Source organism: Indicator indicator, chromosome 21 (assembly GCF_027791375.1).
Source record: "Indicator indicator isolate 239-I01 chromosome 21, UM_Iind_1.1, whole genome shotgun sequence".
Taxonomy (NCBI): Eukaryota; Metazoa; Chordata; class Aves; order Piciformes; family Indicatoridae; genus Indicator; species Indicator indicator.
The window spans coordinates 8882981-8902686 of NC_072030.1; the positions used below are offsets into that span (position 1 = coordinate 8882981).

The window sequence follows — 19706 nt, forward strand, 5'->3', positions numbered from 1 at the left end:
TAAAAGAGACACCGAAAAATACCTCCCAGAACACCACAGAGTGTATTCCAGTACACTTCTGTAGAAGGAAGTGCACCTCTGGACAGGAAATCATTAAAAGGATGCCCCTCCTCCAGATTTCTGCCAAGACTCACAGGTTTAAAATTAACTTCCTCAAAGAAGTTCTCAATAGAAGTTTCCCCAATAAAGCTAAATAAAGCAAGCCAGTTTTGGAATTCTTTTCCTAATCACATTTTATTCCTTCTCTGTATTTTTGCTTCTCCAAATGTCTGACTTGGAAGAAAATTCATTACTCGTTTGATAGTTAATCGTTTTCTCTCTTCCAAAACCTGTAAGGATCCTTCAGCAGTCTATACACATAAGTAAATGGTCATTTAATGAAGTATTCTGCCTACTGGATGGTACTATGCTTCCTTTGCTCCTGCTCCCACCTCATCTGTGTTGGAAAGCGGTGGCACAAGTGAAGCAGAAGAGGAAGAATGAAGGATTCCTCTGTGCAGTACCTGGTTTCTCAAGCTGCCAGAGTCCTCGGTTTTTTTTTAGGTTGCAGTGGGTCAGCATGCAAAGAAGAACTGAACATTGGTATTGAAAAGCCTTTTTCCTCTCTGGGGCAGAACTTAGCTGCCAATCCTGCATGGAGCATAGAAGTTTCACTACTGAGGAATTAAATTCTGGAAAAGGAAATTTACAGTTGAAGATTTGGTATGAATGTAAGCAGAAGAGCAACAGACAGGTGATGAACCACTTCCTGTAGTACTGTGTAGAGACAGGGGTGTGTGCATATCCACACATACATACTCGCAGCTTTACAATTCTGACATTGCCTTGGGGAAGTTGTATTGCCATGAAAATAGTTCTGTCACTTCAAATAAAAAACACAGCATTTAACAATAAAAATAAAACAACAGAATGAACAAATGTTTTATTGGCATGTTCATTGTTGTAAACAGCATCTGGCATGAAAAAGTTTACCAAAATCTTTGATTGTTATAAATTAGGTGGTTTTTCAAAAACTGCAGAGAATTGTTCTCTATTGATCTTCATGGACCAAAGCACAAAATTGCTGTTCCTAGGCTTTGCAATGAAATCATGTTGACTGCATCAGTCTTTGCATGACAACCTGAACTACTAAGTTTGTAAGTTGAGGTGTTAAGAGGTTGCCCCATTATTGGACTACGTATAGCTACAGAATCAACTCTGGGAAAAATAAAATGACTTTCAGTGGGTGGAGAAGACACAAACCTGTAAGAGCTTCAAAGACAAAATGTACAAAAAGTAGCTGAACGAAAACAAAACGTTCATTAACGAAGGGAAATACAACCCTAAAGTACCCAGCATCATCAAACAAAATGAATACAAATTTAAATAGGCAACTCTACTTCCAAATGTACACAATAAATGTTGATATGTGAAAAGAAATACCATGGTAAATAGCTGAACTGCAGTTCTGTTAAATGGATAGGGCAGATTTTATTTACACATTGAGCTTCCATAACCTATTAAAAACCAGTTTACCTTACACTTCTGCAACATGAAACAACCCCTGCTGGCAGCTTTCTGCAGACGCTTCTCAGACTACCTGCTTTATGGAAGAATATTCTAAAACTTTACACTTGCAGCACTTCCATTTTTATGCTCGACCTTTACTTCTGCTTTTCTAGAACCCATATGTTAACATTTACTTCAGACTCTCTGATGAGGTAATGTGTGTATCAGTGAAACGAACAGAAAAAAGGATTCTTTCATGGCCTTTGCACAGCTTTTATTATTAAGCTATGAGTATCTTGTTTGAGGCTAGTTTCACTAGCTACTATGTGCACACTGTCCTCAAAAATTTCCACTCAGTTCCCTCCCCGCCCACTTTTTAGTTCTAATCTTTTATTTGCACATCCCTTTTAGCTTTACAGTACATTTGACTATAGTGCACAACATGATTCCAAGTCAAACAGTGACCCAGCGGGGCACTGTGCTTCTGATTGGTAACGACCCAACCAGTGCTGGTGTCAGCGCTTTACACCTAATGAGTGTCCTGCCATAATGGCACTACACAGTAGTAGTGAACCTTTTTATCTGAAACAAAAAAATTCCCCAGGGAAAATGCTATAGTGAGTATCAGTCTTGAGTCAAATCTTTATTTGGTGCTCCATCCAGATAAATTTTTAGTGCTTTTTCTTTACGAGGAGAGTAGGTTACCCGGTGTCCAGTTTTCTGGAGCCTGCTGCTTTCTTTTTTCATCAGTTCATTTCTCTGCTCATCTGTTAATTCCATTAATTCTTCAGATTTATCCCTAAAATGAAGGTATGCATTAAAGTTCAGATTAATACAATCACAATTGGATCTATGTCTTTTTGTTTTTTTCATTTGGAACAACTTAGTGAGAAACACAGCTAAGCATAATACTACTCCTTACAGATGATTTTCTTCAGAAATGAACACTCTGTCTAAATCTGCTTTTCAGCACACAGTGACTTTTCTAACCAACAGCACACTCAGCAAGAAAGCAGCAAGAACAAGCCTGTACTCCTCCATCTACCTGTAACTCCTTCATAGACAGCTATGACTCTCTGCTTTATTTGGTCAGTTCCAACAGCTGGAAGCAGGATGTCAGCCAGCCCCTAACTAGAAGCTACCAGCTGCTCACCCAAGTAATTTTCTGCAAGGCCAGCACATTATCATCAGCTGTTTCCCCCAAACTCACATGTAACTATGAAAAATACTGCAGAAGCAATGTGTTCATGAGGGTAGCCCAATCATCGAGTTCAGCACAAATTACAATATTCAAGATCTTAGTCCTCAAATATTGCCTCTGGAATACTGTTGTCAGCTGAGGCATATTTTTCACATTAACAGAATTTTTATCATAATACCCTTTTTTTTCCAAAGAAGCCATGCTAATCTCTTGAAGAAATAAACACAAAAAAATAAAATCCTTTCTCTCTAAAACTCATGGCAAGACTTCCACAGACTCCATATAGGATATAGCAACTAGTTTTGCATCCAGTATGATTTTCAATGGTTTTGGGGGAAGGCTTGAGTAAAAGGGTGCAGTGTTTGCTTTCTTAAACAATAAACATTATTAATATATTTTTTTTAGGAAGCTGAGGTGTACAAACATTTCAACTTACTGTTTTAGACCCTCTTTTCCTTTAAGACAGGAGTATGTCTATGCTTCTATTGATTACATCATACCTCAAATCTTATACACAGATTATTTTGTGTGGTTTATTATACTGCAATAAAATACATACCTATAAAATATTACTGCACCATCATCACAAATATACAGAGGCCAGACATTCAACGTAGATACTTTAGGATTCCAGTCCAAGTCCTGGTGAATCTCTAGTATGGAAATGTCACAGGGAAATGTTCCTCTGCCCTGAGAAGAAGCCATACTTAGTGAGTAAGCTCACCATTAAAATGTAAAAATAGACAGTATCTTACTTACCTTTGCAAATTCTATGTTTTCTAAAGGTATTCCACTTATTTCACTCAGCTGTAAAGTGAAGAAAAACAGCAGATTTAATATTATTCCACATTATCGCACAGTACCTACACAAAATGACTAGACCTGCCAAATCTAGAAGTCAGTCAAAAGCCTTTCAATGATCCAAAGCATTAGTACAAAAGAACAGTGATGAGATGCAAAGTTTTGACATTTCTGAAGTTACTAGTGTGCCACAAGTGACGCTAAAACCCATCTCTACACCACTGCACTTCCTACCATAGCAACCCACCCTTCCCTGCCAAGCACCACTGGCTGCTCTTCCCCTTTGCAATTGCCCCTGCCGTGCACCTCCCCAGTGTACAAAGTGCATCATCCATGTCCTGTCCTTCTCTTGCACCTGCCAGAGGGTCCCCAGCAGCATGGAGCCATCCTCTCTGCTGAGCAGTCTCAGGGTGCACACAGGCTCATCACTGCCTTGCTCTTAAGCAGAGACTGCAATCTTGTCTCCATGGCAGTGCAGACACTAACTTTAATTGGTGTTTATCTCTAGCTGCTTATTTTCGCCAAACTTGAAGAGATTTCCGCTTCAAGATTCTTGCCTCTTAAATCCACGGTTAAAGCAGACATGTTCAAATTAAATGGATGGTGAGAAAAGACTAACAGCTTGTGTAATTTTCTACACTCTCATCTCCTTAGGAAGCGAGGATAAATAAACAATACTGACAAAAGCTAGACAAACTCTGCAATGTATTAGTCTTACACTCTGCTAATAAAATTTGTCTGAAAGAAGGGTTTGCTGAACTCCTCTGTTAATACAGATGTGTCAAATTTGAATTTATTGCTGGCAGGAGTAAAAAGATTAAGGCCTCTCAAATCAAATGCTGCTATAATTGGGCCCTGCACCTGAATTTTTAAGAAAAGAAAAAAAGAGGAGGCAACTTTTTCTTCAAATACAAGTGAATAGGAAATCTTGAAGACTGCAGGCAAGAACCTGTACTCAAATTCATGCAGGAAGATGCTGAAAACTTTGGTATTTTGGAGTATCAAAATGCTGGCTTGAAAAACACAAAGTGACAATAGTTCAGCCTTTTCATTTCATTTTTTTTAAGCGGCAACAGACATAGGCAATATTATGTTTCTAAAACTTAAAGATAACACTTTTTTGGGTGTATGCATCCACCTGAACACTTTGGTACCAGACCATTACAGTTTCCAGTGGAAAAAAAGTCACTATGCAGCAATTAACAGCTCTGTGCTTCCCACAGAGGACATCAATAAGGCTCTTAGATACCGCAAGAAACTTGCATGACTTTACCTTCTCTTTTAATTCTTCAACACTACTGCTTTCTAGTACTACTTCCTGGAAAGAATCTAGTTTCATCTCAGATGGCCTCCATCGTTTCGATAAAACAGCAAGCTGTGACATTGATTTCATCTTTTCTGCTCCTATGGGAAAAAAGGGCAAATTTATTACATTAACATAAGACACAATTGGCTCTCTAACATTTGATTCCAAAATTTTTTGAGCAAGAAGGTTTCCTAAAAAATTTAGCACTTTGTGACAAAAAAAGTTTTTTTTCCATTGCTGTCTGAAAACTACTAAATGGCAGAACAGCTGCACTGACTCTACAACCAAATTATCTATGCAATATTTGTATACACACACATTTCAGCTAACTACCAACACCACCAATACTAGTCCAAAAATTAAGTACAAATAAAAACCTAACATACAGGCATTCCTACAGTTTTTATGTACAATGAAAATATAAACATGCAAAAAAACTACCTATGGTACTACACTGTGTCCTAAATCTCCCAATAAACCTACAAAACAATCCTCCCCCAGATTCATGAAGAGCTTTTATTAACTTGTTTTGCTTCTATTTTTAATAAAATGCTATTAAAAGGTCACCAGTCTTTCTCAAAGGAAAAATAAAGTGGGGGAAGTACATTTTCCAATGACCTCTAAAGAAAAAAGATCTGACACTATCTTTGCTTTCTCTTGCACTATTATCATTACCATCAAGTATTTCTAAGAAGACCTCCCAATTGCTAGAAATACTGATATCCTCTTCATAAATGTGATAATCCAGAAACACAGTGCCTGGGTTCTTCCAAGTTTTCTTTCGTAGGCGAAACCTGTAAATACATCATGAAGAAGCATTGCCCCAGATTAACCCAGAGTATTTTCTGACAAAATTGAGATACCACTCCCTTATGCAAATTTGGCTGGATTTATTGTGAACAAGCTTAACATTCTGACGTAGTCCTGACAGCAAGGTATCACTACTGGCTCTTCAAACCCAAACCCGTATTGTGCTTGTTCAGTGCAAGAAATATGTAGAGATTGAGGAAGAAAAATGCTTCCTGTTTAGGATAAGAAAACAGATACTTCCAAACACTGCTTGCAATTTTGCTGATTTGTTTGGGTTTTTTCATGGAAGTGAAGAAGAAGGGGAGAGGTGGAGCAATAGAAGAGAACTGGTGTCCACTATATGTACTTAGTTCTACTTCATAAGAGCAAGAGCTTTTGTTTAGATATGGAGGTATATAAAGGTATAAACAGAGATTAAACACGAGTACAAAAATTTAGTTGTAATGGTTTCTCCATACACAAAAGCAGGTGTGAGTTTTGTGATATACCTGATAATTATAGGGCACTAGAGGACAAGCACAGCAGTCAAAAAATCATTTGACCTAGTCAGGGTAAGGAAAGTGAGAAACTTGGCCCAGATTGAGGTTTCTACTACTCTTCTCAGGGCCAACATCTGACTTCTAGTGTTTTGCTTCAGCACAGTTTTAGGCATATGTCAAAGCCTCATCAGTCTGCCTACCACATGTAACTCCAGTGAGTACAGTATCAGCTGTTCCACAGTAAGCATCTCATGTTGGTAACATATCATGTAACCAAGATTCGACAGAATGTGCAACCAAGGCCCCAAAGCAACTCCAGCCTAGGTAACTGATAATGTGTAAAGGGAAGACAGAACTGGATCACTGCTGTATGCACACCCTAGGACAATGCACCGGGCAGTTTGCTGCAGTGATTCTACACTAGGCCTGCATCTAGAGAGATGACGGCAGCTCTCTCGTGAACTGATTTACTTAATGCCCTCTCTTCTGAAGAAAATCACCCTAGAGAGAAAACAAATCTGCTCATATCTACACTGGCAGACATTTTGCACTCTGGCAATTCTATAAAAATATTGTTCCCTAGGTCATTTTATGTGAGATGAAAGCCAAGAATTGCTAAATCACTCTTTGCATTCACAATCTGATTCAAAACCCACAGTAACTTATTTCTGCTTTCATAACCTGCTTTCTCCACAAGACAAAACCCCCACATTCTTGATTAGCATTTACTCAGGTAACTTCAACAGACTGCAGTCTTTTTACCTGTCAATTGTCAAGTCTAGGCCGCATTGCTCTCGAAGCTGAGGAAGCAGCTCCTCTTTGGACTGCCGGACAGTCATTCCTTTAGCAAAAACCGCATCTAGAAGAAACTTGCATGGCTGTGAACAGAAGTAGAAGGTGATTAAACACAAATTTCTTGTCTCCTCTTCATGTTTTGTGACCAGTCCCATAAAATGAACATCAGAACTCTTTTTATAAGCAAGCCAGGCAACAAATTCATGAAAAGTAGTACAATATTACTGAAAACTGCAAACATGAGCAAACCTAGGTTTCTTATTTGGGAAGAATTCTACACAACTGTCCCCTGTTTAAGGAAAACAAAATTATTTTCATTTGTCCTCTCTTTACACTGCAGAAAGAGAGATGCTTATGAAAGATACCATAGATCACATTGCAATTGTATACTTGGACCAGCATAAACAGAAACAATCTCAAGTTCCCTTTCTAAATCCAGGTAAGCTTGTAGGAGAATGCAGAGAAAAAAAAGAGACTTTCCCTCTCCTGCCCCAGATTTCAGAAAAAAAACTTGGCCAAGGTGCATACAAGTATTTTCATTAATCAGTCTTGAAGTGTCCAACATCTTACCTCTGGCTCATTTACCAGAAGTTGATAGACTTTGACTCTGTATTCACCCTTTTTAAGGGCTCTTCCAAGTCTAATAGTTATCTAGAAAGCAAAAGGAGTACCTGTTAGAACTGAAAAGCAGAATTACGTTTTGTAACACACTATCAAGACCAACATTACAATTTCACCTGGCAAGTTTACAAAAAGTTGTAAATTAAGTTCTTGTCTATATTGTAGCAATGTATTTCAGTGATTTAAAATAACTTCTGAATAACCTTATTGTCATCAGAAAATGATGAAAGTGTCTCATTCAGCCGGACACTCTCAAACTCTTGATTGCTGGCATAGACTCTAAAGACTTTGAAGTGAGAAGATGGAACTCCAACAAAAGGCTCCAAATGTTGCTTGAAGGCAGACAGTGTAATTCTTTTATCAACATGCACCATAAGCCCTAAACAAAAATAAAGATTAAAAAATGGCATGAAATACCATGCTAACAAAAAAAAAGTCACTCTAGTGTATTAACTCCATATACTGGCAAGTTAAAATTTGCAGCAAAGCGACAATACTGCAAAGTCAGAGTTCTAGTTGATGATCACATTTGCGTTTGAGCTGAGGGTATTACTGCAACCTTTAAGAACTTTGATGCATTTTGTTTATTGGTAGATACTCCTAGAAGACACAGCAGTTGCAAACTGCCCTGTTTTGCATTCAGTGGTGAGGCAAAGTACTTTCTTGTCTACTCAGTAAGTTAACACATGGGAGAAAATTAGGAGTGTTTGCAGATAATCCGCTTTTCCCCTGCCTCAAAGGAGATAAATGCTTCTGAGTTAGGGCTGGCCAGGCACACGTCACCCAAACATTTATTTTTTTTCTTTTGGCTATCAGGACTAAAAAAATGTAGTTAACTGTGTTCTTGAAGGCCACAGGATATCACAAAGCAAGCACAAGCCTAAATTAAGGGACTTTTTCAGGGGAAAAAAATATTAGTTGAGGAAAAGCCACTGTAGTAACGTGAAATCCTGGAAAGTGAAGTGAACAATTTATGTTTAGAAGCAGTATTTCTTAATATATGCAATTTGAACTACACTATAAACTATGATTATACTGTTTTGTGACTCATTAGAATAAAAAAAATCCCCTGCTACTTAGAATTTAACTGAACAAATAAAATTATTTGAATTATAAACCTGGCCATGTTGTCATAGTAAAATACATAAAAGCCTTCCCTTCAGGATAATAATTTATACAGCATACTACGAAAGCCTCAAAAGTACTGTAAACAAGTAATTTCTGCATGCAACTAGTCCTACCCGAAAAAAGGAAAAACAAAATTAGTTCAATACTAGTTCCAAAGAAAGATTCTTCCAGGCTCAAGGAGTAATTTTATTAAAGCTCTAGTAGTTGCAATTAAACTTCTGTGGTTTTAAAAATGAAAATGTTTATTCACATCCCTCCCCCAAAAAAAACCCCAAACCCAACAAAACAAAGCAAACAAACAAAAACCAGGAAAAAAGATGTTACTCTATCAATTATTTTTAGATCAGAATTTATGGACTGACAAATTTCTGGATTATTTATCTCCTGTTAGTCATAAAACATATGCAGGTACTGAGCATTGTTTAAACAATTTACGATAATACTCCACTTACACTGAAGTTGTTTAGACATTTTCACATCAGCTCCACTCTTCCACTATGCTCATTATACTTCAACCAATGAAAAGCAACAGTCTACTGATTAAATGGTCAATATCAGGTATAGTTTAAATTTTTTTCACACTGAAATGACTAGGAGTTTTCAGGTTTGTTAATGTAAATGGTAACAAGTTATGGCTGTGAACCACAGTAAGTAACTGCACTCTGAAGCAGGTAAACCATCATCACGATCAGATGCAACTATTTCCCTTTCACTAGAAGACAATTCAGCTTGCTCTTGAGAAAGTACTTTCAATATAAGGAAAGAAGAGTATCACAGAGGCAGCTTTTAATTAAAAAAAAAACAAAACACAAAAATCCCAAACAGAACAAACTGAAAAGCAAGACACTGTTCAGATATATAGTCACATATTACAAAATCAAAATTCAGCTAGATCCTTGCTGACCATGACACCACATGTCATCTTTGCACTTTCACTAGTTTAATTTGACATACAATCAAGATTTTACACACTGTCATTAAGACTCCTTAACACAGCACATAAATTAAATAGTAACAAAAGGTACAAGAGAATACATACATTTTTGCCCTTCTCCTGAACCTTCATCTGCAGCATGGGGTTCTGCCTTAAAATACATATATTGTGCTTCTCCTCTACTCTTTCCACTTTCATCATATTCACTATCTGTTCCAGAATCTTCTTCTGCCGTGTCCCATGTTTCTTTCTTCCCTTGATTTGCTTTTGATCGCCTACTACTTGTGATACTGTGAGAATCAAGTCCATTTGCCAAGGGAAGTGGGGCATTGTCCACATTGCATAAAGTATCACTGCTATGACTGGAGCTGAGGATATCACTGTCTACGGAACTCGTACTCCTGTCGTTATTTACATCGGAATCCGACCGTTCCTCGGACTGGAGATTTTCTGGATCAGAAATCTGAATTTGGTTTTCAAGTTCTCTGTTTTCTGCTGATGCTGAAGAGTCTATTTCATTTAAAGGCGATTCAATGTTTTCAAAATCACTGGCTTCTGTGCTTTTGCTGCTGTCTCCATTATCCCCCTCCTGCTGCTGCTGCTGAAGGGACAAGCTTTTAAGCTTTTCAGTACTTTCTTCCAGAATTGCCTCTACAGATTTCATATTACCTACAGCTGCTTTTACTCTTTCACAGGCTTCATCCAAGTTGCCTGAATCTCCACTAGACTTCTGATAAACTGTTCGTCTAAATTGAGGTCCAGGTGACTGCTCTGGTAATGAAACATACAGTCTGATTGTATTTGCATGGCGATCCAAAAGCTTCCATAAATGAGAATCTGTATATGCCACATGACGATCTAAAGACTCTGAGCTTTCAATAAATACCTGAATAAAAAATAACAGTGTTTATCATGTAGTGTTATTTTAGATAAAAGTAAAAGCAACAAGAGCAGAGAGGATTGAGCATATATTAAAAGTTATGTCACTAAGAAATACCACCTTTTATATAAAAAAAATTAAACACATGTTTAGAAACAGATAGACTAAGGAGTCCGTAAGTTCAGTAATTACTTCATTTTTCCTTCCTTGCACAAAGATGTTAAGATTAGAGTGAACTGTAACCAGACTGACTTAACTGCAGTGAACACTTATGCTCAGAAGTGTATTTACACATCACTTTATGTGCACTCTTCACCGGTACACTAGCAGTGATAGTGAGTCTCACACCTATAGATTGCAGTCTCTCATGCAGCATCATAAACAGGAAATTTGTAAATCACAGTATATCAGAGGTTGGAAGGGACGTCAAGAGATCGTTGGGTCCAACCTCCCCTGCCAAAGCAGGATCACTTAGGGGAGTCTGCACAGGAATGCATCCAGATGGGTTTTGAAAGTCTCCAAAGATGGAGACTCCACCACCTCCCTGGGCAGCCTGTTCCAGTGCTCCGTCACCCTCACTGTAAAGAAGTTTCTTCTCATTTTGAGGTGAAATCCTCTTCTATGTTCAAGTTTGAACCCATTTTTCCTTGTCTTATTACTGTGCACCACCAAAAAGAGCCTGTACATATGGTCAAAGGCCACTATGTTGCAGTGACAAAGTGAATGCAAAAGGGATGAAAATAATTGAATAACACCACAATGCCATCGTTTTGCTTAGCTGTAAGCCAAAGCTTTCACTAAACTTTCTTCATCAAGCATAGGGTGTTCTTGAGCTTAAATTTCAGAGACAAGAGCATGTGCAGAATGTCCTAAAAGATGTAAAAAATAATATTTGTAGCATTGTCTTAAGTACTAAGTTACTCTTTTTCTGTATGAATACACAACTATTATTTGAGACACTTAGTAGAAGTCTTTTTGGAAAAAGCAATATGCATTTGGTTAGGTGGAATCTGAAAAGTAAAAATTACTGAGTTTAAGAATAACCCACCAAAAACTTGCTCTTAGTTTTGACATTTTAACAGAGAGCAAGCACAGCTTTGGAAAACAAATCAGTCACATTTCACAGTAATACCTCCACCTTCGTTCCCTAAAAAAGATTGGCTTTTAAAAATCTTCATCATAAGGTTGTTAACTTCACCATCATTTGAATGGCTGAGTATCAACCAGACGTCTAATTCTGAACCCGCTCTACCATGTTATGTACACTTAGTTTCATATAGTTTATAGTATTCATCAGCACCATGGTATTTGCCTGTTAAGAAACCACACACAAATATGTGACGGTAGTACATTATAAATGTTCTACAGCTACACACGCATTTTACAACAGAACAGTACAAATACATGGAATTAGTAAATCAAGAAGCAGAACATGTACCTTGTTGCTTCTAAAAAAGCCTTCAGCTTTCAGTGTTTTGCTGGAGACGTTCAGAAGACGCAAATCATTATAGCAACGCTCTAATACAACCCGCATTGTTTCAGCGGGCAGGTTTGTAGCCTAAAATAAGACATTGAGAGGAAGGTAACATGCACATCACACCATTTCAAACACAGGAATTGCATTTTTAGAGAAAGGGGAAGGAAAATGTTTATTGATTTATAAATTGCAAAAAAGTCCCAGTTCCCTTCTTCCATCCTTTGTTATGTACCAATGTTAGTTTTTCTAAAAGGTCAGCAGACGACAATGGTTTGGTTTTGCAGAGAACAGGTAAATGGTTAATGACTGGTGATATAAAGAAACGGTCTGCCACTGAGAGAGTACTCAGTAGGGAGTGTTCAGGTTGCTACCCTAAAAGAACATAAACATGCCTCTTCAGCTTTCCAAAAGAAATTATTACCTCCTAAGTAAGCAAGAAATATGAACACAGTGGCTAAGCTTGTGCAAGAGCCAGGGCAGATTGTTGCTTTTACCAGCTGTGAGCAGATAGTGTAAGAGCTAACTTAGCCCATGACACAGTATGAACTGCAAAAGATGCAGGCTCTCATTTTAAATCATGACATATTTTCACAGTTAGAGTAAATGAAAACTCCAAAACAAGATCATTAATGACTGTAAATTACCTTTGAAATTAGCTGTTTAAATTCTGAAACTGTTTGATTCAAATAAGCTCGTACGCTTATTGGAGGAGCAACAGACTCAGTCTTTAGATCAACTACGTGAACCTTTACCATGACCTCTGTAGGGAAAAGAAAACAAAACCACATATAGGTAACAGAATTCAACAGGCAAAGAAAACACAAGATATGCTTGCCTTATGTACTGGTCAAAGGACTGAGTTAAATACATACAAGCAGTACTGAATTTAAAAAGGAGACCAATTTCAGAAATTTTCTTATCAATTTTAATGCCCAAAAGGCAAACTATTCCAAATTTTAGTACACCTTAGAAATGTTTCAATTAGAAACAAGATGGCAACACAGCACAGCATGAAGTTCCAAATGCTGGCTTTGTAAAATTAAGTACAACACAGTTTTACTTCTTTCTCAGATCATAAAGTTCAAGTAAGTTTTGTCTTCATGCCATCACACAAAATATTTTTTTAATCTATCCTTTTCCATATGTAAATACGTGTCTTACCACCAGGTTTGTAACACTGGAAAATTTGGTCAGGTCGTCTTGTTTCCAAAAGTAAGTCAAACATGTAGGTTGATTTGACACCTCCAAGTAATAACCCCATTGGTGTATCCTCTTCTCCTTCATAAGATCGCTCCAAGTAGTCATGAAACTCGTCATATTTCACAAGACGACAGCAGTCCAAAGGAACGGCCTCTTCTAAATCCATTAGCTAAATCATACACACACAACCCCCCCAAAAGACCCCGACATTTTATCATGGTTTATTTCTGAATTTAGTTTTTCACTTGTAAGCTAGAAATCTCTCAGTATACGTATATCCAGGAATCCTTGGAATTAACAAATTTCAAAACCACATGCATGTATCATATATATTATATATACATATGAGCAATATATATAGGTTTTCAAAATCAAAAGAGAAGCCTATACCAAACTCCTCAGAAAAGCAAATTGTGAGAAGTATGTAGATACAAAGACACGTCCTGAAAGCATGTTCAGAGGAATACATTGCCTATCAACTATACCAAATGGCACCACAGAGGCCTGAGGAAGTCCACTAATTATCTTCTGTGCATCTTACTTTTTACTGCAATTCAAATACAAGCATGCAGAATTCTTTCAACTTAGTAATTCTACGATGAGTCGAACAGCAGCTCTCATTGTTCAAATTTAAAATAAGGGTACATAAAAATCATATCACCTTTTAAAATGGCTGGCTGTCTCTTTTCAATCAAAAATCACCTTATGGTCACCAACAGAAAACACTAGGTCAGTAATACCCAACTAGAATACCTCTCAAAAAGCAGCCACAGAACTGCTAAACCAACCTCTAAACACCAATACACAACAAAACCCCCCTGAAGAACTGTCAATCCCTCACAAACATTCCTACAGCATTAGTAATTTAAAAAGTGAAGACAGACAACAGCAAAGATTACACCTAACAATTAAACTATTCTGTTCTAAATAGCATACCTTATAAGCTATTTCCACAGCTTCCTTCAGCGTCCTGTCCTTATGAACCTCCAATTTGTTCTCCATCATTATTTGTTTCGTAGGATGCATGCAGAACAATTTAATCTACGAAATACAAAAGGAAGACAAACAATCCTGAAGGTATTTGCAAATACAACACTATAACTAAACAATCTAATAAAGAATGCATGTTTAGCACTACTCCAGCTATAGGACAGGTTCCTTTCAGTTGATCAGGGAATTGCAGACAAAAAAAACAAAGGCATAACAGACAGCACTAGTGTGCTTATATCTGTGCCTATCTTTTTACAAGTGAGGGTGCAACATCTACAACCAGAACATATTTAAATTGTAGACAGTGCAAAACTCCTCCAAACCAAAACTTGCACAGGAACAATGAACGCAAAATTTTTTCACACACAGAGTTAGATATTTCACAACCACAAAGAACCTTCTAGTAAGACAAGTCACCTGAAGCATAGGTAGACCAGCTGTCTGTTATGCTTTAAGTCATTGATGTCATATTTTGTTTATTACTGTTGAATCCACTGCTCCTTATGCCAAATAATTTTTTAAAAATAGTTTAACAAATATTGTCTCTCAAAGCAAAAGGTCACAATATGAAAAGATTTACCAGTATAAAACACCTACTTTACTGCAGTACATACTCTTTGGAATTCACTTTGCTGAAATCAAGTGATGTCACATTAACTATTGTTTAATTTTGGTTTTAATACCAATTCAAATTTGCATGGAAGACATGAACTCAGCAAAAATCTTCAGTGAATACATCTAACAGGTGCCTCTGCTGTGTAGAGGCTTCCAATGGCTGTACAATTCTTTTAAAAGAGTTATTAATACAAGTACAGTTATCACAAAAGTCTCATACTGTAAAAAAAATTACTTTTTACTGTAGAAACGTTTCTTACTGGAAATGCATTGTAACTTTATTTAGCAGAAATTCTAACCTTGCAAGTGTTGCGTTCAATTTCACGTTGCCTTTTTTCTTGTTCTTCCAATTCTCGCTCTTTCTGTACCAATTGTTTAATATGCTCTGGATACTCATTTGCCTCAAGAAACTCTGCCAGTGAAAACAAAGGAATAGTTTACAATAATGAATTTTCCCACTGAAAAAATACTGACATGGTATTATTTTTTATTGCTCCTAAGACTTATTATTTTATCAATTTGTTGATAAAAGGCTGTTTTAACAGTATCTTTCTGTTGAATTCTACTACATTAAGTATCTATTTCGAATACTTTTTGTTTAAAACTAACAAATCTATTTTTGTGACTTGTATTGTTCCCTGTACCATTAATTCTCAGAAATAAAAAGAAGTCATAGGGAAAATAGGGAGGGGAAAACTTAAGTATTTCCTCAAAGAAAATGCCATCGTTCAACTCCTGTTTCTTTACAGAGAACATAGTAGAAAAGTAAGTAGAGAAAACAGCGTAATGAAATACCTTGCTGCTAAAAAACGTGGTCAGTGCTTGTTAGGAACTTAAAGTGAGATGATGGATTTGCTCTGATTATCATAAAATACTTTTCAGAATATACTGACATAGAAGTAGTTGCATATCTACCTTTATAAATTTTAGGAAGTTATTTTGACTCTTCAGGGTCAGCATTTCATTTTAAAAAAAGGGAGTTATAAATTCTCACAACTGAACCATATACACATCCTCAACGCTATCTTAGAACAACCTACACTATCTATCAGCCTAACTTCAACCAGGCTACAAACAGTTTATTTCCTAAAAATACCAATACCTGCACAAAAAAATTGTATTATCTAAAACATCATTTCACAATGGAATCTTTCAACTGCAAAACATACTCACTTGCATTTCTTGTTGGATCCTTCAGTCTATATATCAGCATGTATGCATTTGTGGAGCTGGTGGAGAAAAGAATAGTTATGTGAATTGATCAGACAGGAGAACAACATGGACTTTAATAGTTGGGTTTGGGTTTTTATGGTTGTTTTGGTGGGTTTCCTGTTTGTTTGGTTTGTGTTTTGTTGTTTGCTTTTCAGTAAAGACCTATATCACGTATATCTTAGCAATACACTAACCAGACAAGATTTAAAACATCACATTATTTTAATGACTTGAACCAGCAGTTAGGATAGTTCTTACAACTATTTGAAACTTCTTCTATTAAACGAACACATTAAAGCACACACATCTTAGCTATTCATTTTACTGCACTGAAACACAACCAGAAAGAAAAATAATCTTACAGTACTACTAACCTAGCAAAAGCACTGGAATAATAGCCTCTGCTTCCAGAAGATCCACCGTATGTTTTCTTAATATCTTCTTGAGTTATCTAACAGAAAATCAATTTAATGACTGAGAAACTCGTACTGATTAAGACATTTATTCTCATTAGAAAAAAAGGCACTACATAATTTAGACACAATATTAATTTGAATTTTATTATGAATGTGTTTATTTGCTGACTACAAAAAATTCAACATTTGTTTCAAAGTGATGTGCCTCTTGATTTTTACAGTGAAAGTAAGCAGAATTTGTTTTGTTTTGTTTTTAAAGTAGAAACTTCCTAGAAAAACAAAATGGGGGTTCTTGATTGCAGTAGTATTTATGGATGCACATAACACCTGAAATGGATCTGGACAGGTTCAACTGCACTTCTCTAAGCAAGTATAGAAGGCAAAATTCTAAATCCAACCTGGTCTGCACATGAATAAAGAATTCTTTATGAACCATCCCCATTCACCATCACATAGAAACACTCCTCCCCCTAAATGCACAAAACCTCATACAAAAATAAATACACACCACTCCTAGAAATCAGTTAAGCTAACAACCAAGAGACAGGTAAATCACAGGACATTAGGATGAGGAGATGAAACAAAGTAGAAGTTTGAAATACTTGTTCTTTACCAGTGCAGCTTTACATGAATAAAAACTTACTGGTTCATCTATGAGGACACAAGATAACTAAAAATACTATTTTTACCTTGCTTACATGTTGATCATTAAAGCTGTACCACTGGTCATCACTAAAAGATTTTATACAGGCATAATAATGGCCACCAGCAGCACTTCCAGAATGAACCATAACAGAAAACAGCTCATACAATAAAGAACTCTGAGGAGAAAAAAAAGTATGATACATGTTAAGAAAAGGTAAAAGGTACAAAATTTTTAAAACAACTACCTAAACCATTCTACAATTCTACTTACATAAACCCAAATATACAAAATAATTGCATGTTACAAAACCGATGTGTAGAACAGAAATGCATTACTGCACTAGACACTGACCAAAATCAGAGCTCTGATTCGCAAAGCGTTATACAAGACTATGTGATAATGGAAGTGAAGAGAAATTTCCCCTTTCACTGCTGGGAAGAAAGAGAGAAGACCAAAGGACTTAGGGAAAAAAATGTTTCCATTATTTCTTTAACTGGCTTAATACACCACTAGTTGCCTCTTGTACAACCTCTGAACTGGTGAAAACTCAGACAGAATAGTGAGGCCAGCAGAAGAAGGGAAGTGATCATGCCCCTGTACTTGGCATTGTTGAGGCTGCAATCTTCTGTCTGGATGGCACATACTGATCATAACTTTCCAATCTTCCACTAAGCTGCAAGACACTTTTGTAGCCAAAGTTGGTGGGCCTTTGACAGCTGGCCTCAATGTAAAACCATTGCTCACAAGAGAAAACAGTCTTCAATTTGAGGGTCTGATGTCAAAGTTATCCAAGAATTCCCAGTCTGACAAGCTAGGAAGACTTTTATTCTCAGAGGACCTCTAAATCAAGTTGCATGCTTTCCCTAGACAGATTGTCAACTTTCAGAATTTGAATTAAAGAATACCACAAACCAACCTCTCTCCCCCACCAAAAAGAAGCCCCAGCCATCACAGCTACATCCCCATTCCAGCTTCTTGCTCATCCCAGACCTACCCACTACAGGAGCAAAACGATGAACAGAAAGCATCGCTGTTGTGCAATACTGTTCAGCAAACCTGAACACAGTGGTGTGCCATCAGCACTGTTTTCATCACAAATCCAAAAACAGAGCACCATATAGGCAACCACAAAGAAAACTAACTCCAACCCAACTAGACGCAGTGTAGTTTTTTTTTTTTCTAAACATACCTTTTCACTGCCAGCTTTAGAAATCCTTTCTGCTGCACTATTGCTTTCAAGGCAGATTCCTTCATCAACGCCATCATCATTAGAAAAATCATTGCTCATCTGATCACTGTGACAACTGCCTTCATTTTCAGCTCCACTATCAGTGCAACTCTCAGTCTGAGGAGACTTCTTAAAAATAAGACATACATACTAATATCATACAATACTTGAAGTTACACAGAACAAGAAGTAATGATGTTTGTGAAATGAAAACTCCAATCTGCAAACAAGGAAGTTCCTCAAAAATGTAGAGACCTCTGCAACTCACCATCAAGACTGGACTTGTTTCTATCAGTCTCTCTCTTCAGTCCGCCTCTTGAATCAGTATTTTCTGGTCTTGTGTGCAATTGAATGGTGATTACCTGGTTTCACGCTTGACAAGGTTTTATCTGTTACTAGCCTAATGCATTTACTAGTCAATTTGAAGTCCAGTATCAGGTAACATATCCTATTGTGACATTATCTTGTTACTCAGAACTGATTTTATTGGAAATATTTTCATCCACTGCCAAACATTTTTTCCATTTCAACTCACTAGACATAGGCAAGGTATCACAGTAAGGCTGGTGAGTTCTATTAGCTTAAAAGCATGACAACAACATGAATGTGTTTCATTCACCATAAGTTAGTATATCCAGTACTTACCTGATACTCTTTCCTGAGAAAAAGTCTTTTGATTTTCTGATAGTTTAATTTTGTTTCAAGTTCTGTTCTCTCAGATCAATCTTCATTCTCATTTTGACCCACCCCAGTAACACTTTGAGAGGTATCAAACCTGCTTCCTTGTCAATGTAATAAAACCCCACATGGATAGACTTGAAAATTTCAAATTAAAACACTGCCACGGCTGAAGAACTTTAATGCAGATGAATGATGTTAAAAATGGGTTTCTTTGACCAACATTTAAACTTTCTTGGTAAGAAATTTCTGGAATGTTAAAGAGTTTTCTCTGAAACCACACACTTTACCTCATCTTCAACATCAATGAAGACACTCATGTCTAACTCCTCAGGAAAGGTCATACGATCATTGAGTTTAATTCTGTGCATAGTGGTATAATCGAAGTCAAATCTCTTCAGCTGTAATGTCAGCAGATATGGAAAATGCAAGAACCGGAGACCCTAAAGAAAGTAAAGACAAGATTACACTACAGTCGTCAGAATTGGTATTGACCAAAAGTAACTTTCACAAATCATTTCAACAGTCTTTACCTTCCTTGCATCACATTTCTTCTTACATCGTTCACAAAAATACTGATTGGGGCCATCAAGTATCTCAGGCTGAATGAAAGCATGCAGTGCTTCTTCCTAATAACAAAAAGATGTTACCTGGTTTTTAAAGAATGCTTACTATGGAGACATAAGTCAGAATAATATGCTTACAATGAGATTGTAAACACACAGAAGCTACTTGAATTAAATCTACAACCAGAAGTTGACGCAAACTTTGATATAGTCACAGAGTCAGGAAAATATGAAG

At 36.8% G+C, this 19706-nt stretch overlaps 1 protein-coding gene across 9 annotated transcripts in view; it reads right to left on the reverse strand.

The window, feature by feature from the left end:
* Positions 1-945: 945 nt before the first annotated feature.
* USP47 (ubiquitin specific peptidase 47) overlaps positions 946-19706 on the reverse strand; it is a 45865-nt gene continuing 27104 nt past the window's right edge. For 5 of the 9 annotated variants that reach the window (XM_054390682.1, XM_054390685.1, XM_054390688.1 and 2 more), the window contains 20 exons: positions 19439-19534; positions 19196-19348; positions 18189-18356; positions 17043-17174; positions 16312-16388; positions 15899-15954; positions 15025-15137; positions 14057-14161; positions 13082-13289; positions 12565-12680; positions 11882-12001; positions 9669-10449; positions 7705-7880; positions 7451-7531; positions 6848-6963; positions 5472-5590; positions 4764-4894; positions 3449-3496; positions 3249-3379; positions 946-2287 (listed from right to left, as the gene is read on the reverse strand). In XM_054390682.1, the coding sequence (XP_054246657.1) occupies positions 2113-2287; positions 3249-3379; positions 3449-3496; positions 4764-4894; positions 5472-5590; positions 6848-6963; positions 7451-7531; positions 7705-7880; positions 9669-10449; positions 11882-12001; positions 12565-12680; positions 13082-13289; positions 14057-14161; positions 15025-15137; positions 15899-15954; positions 16312-16388; positions 17043-17174; positions 18189-18356; positions 19196-19348; positions 19439-19534 (3102 nt within the window). In that variant the 3' untranslated portion in view covers positions 946-2112. The remainder of the gene's footprint in view (positions 2288-3248; positions 3380-3448; positions 3497-4763; positions 4895-5471; positions 5591-6847; positions 6964-7450; positions 7532-7704; positions 7881-9668; positions 10450-11881; positions 12002-12564; positions 12681-13081; positions 13290-14056; positions 14162-15024; positions 15138-15898; positions 15955-16311; positions 16389-17042; positions 17175-18188; positions 18357-19195; positions 19349-19438; positions 19535-19706) is intronic. The other 4 variants (XM_054390683.1, XM_054390684.1, XM_054390689.1 and 1 more) reach the window with 3 other exon arrangements.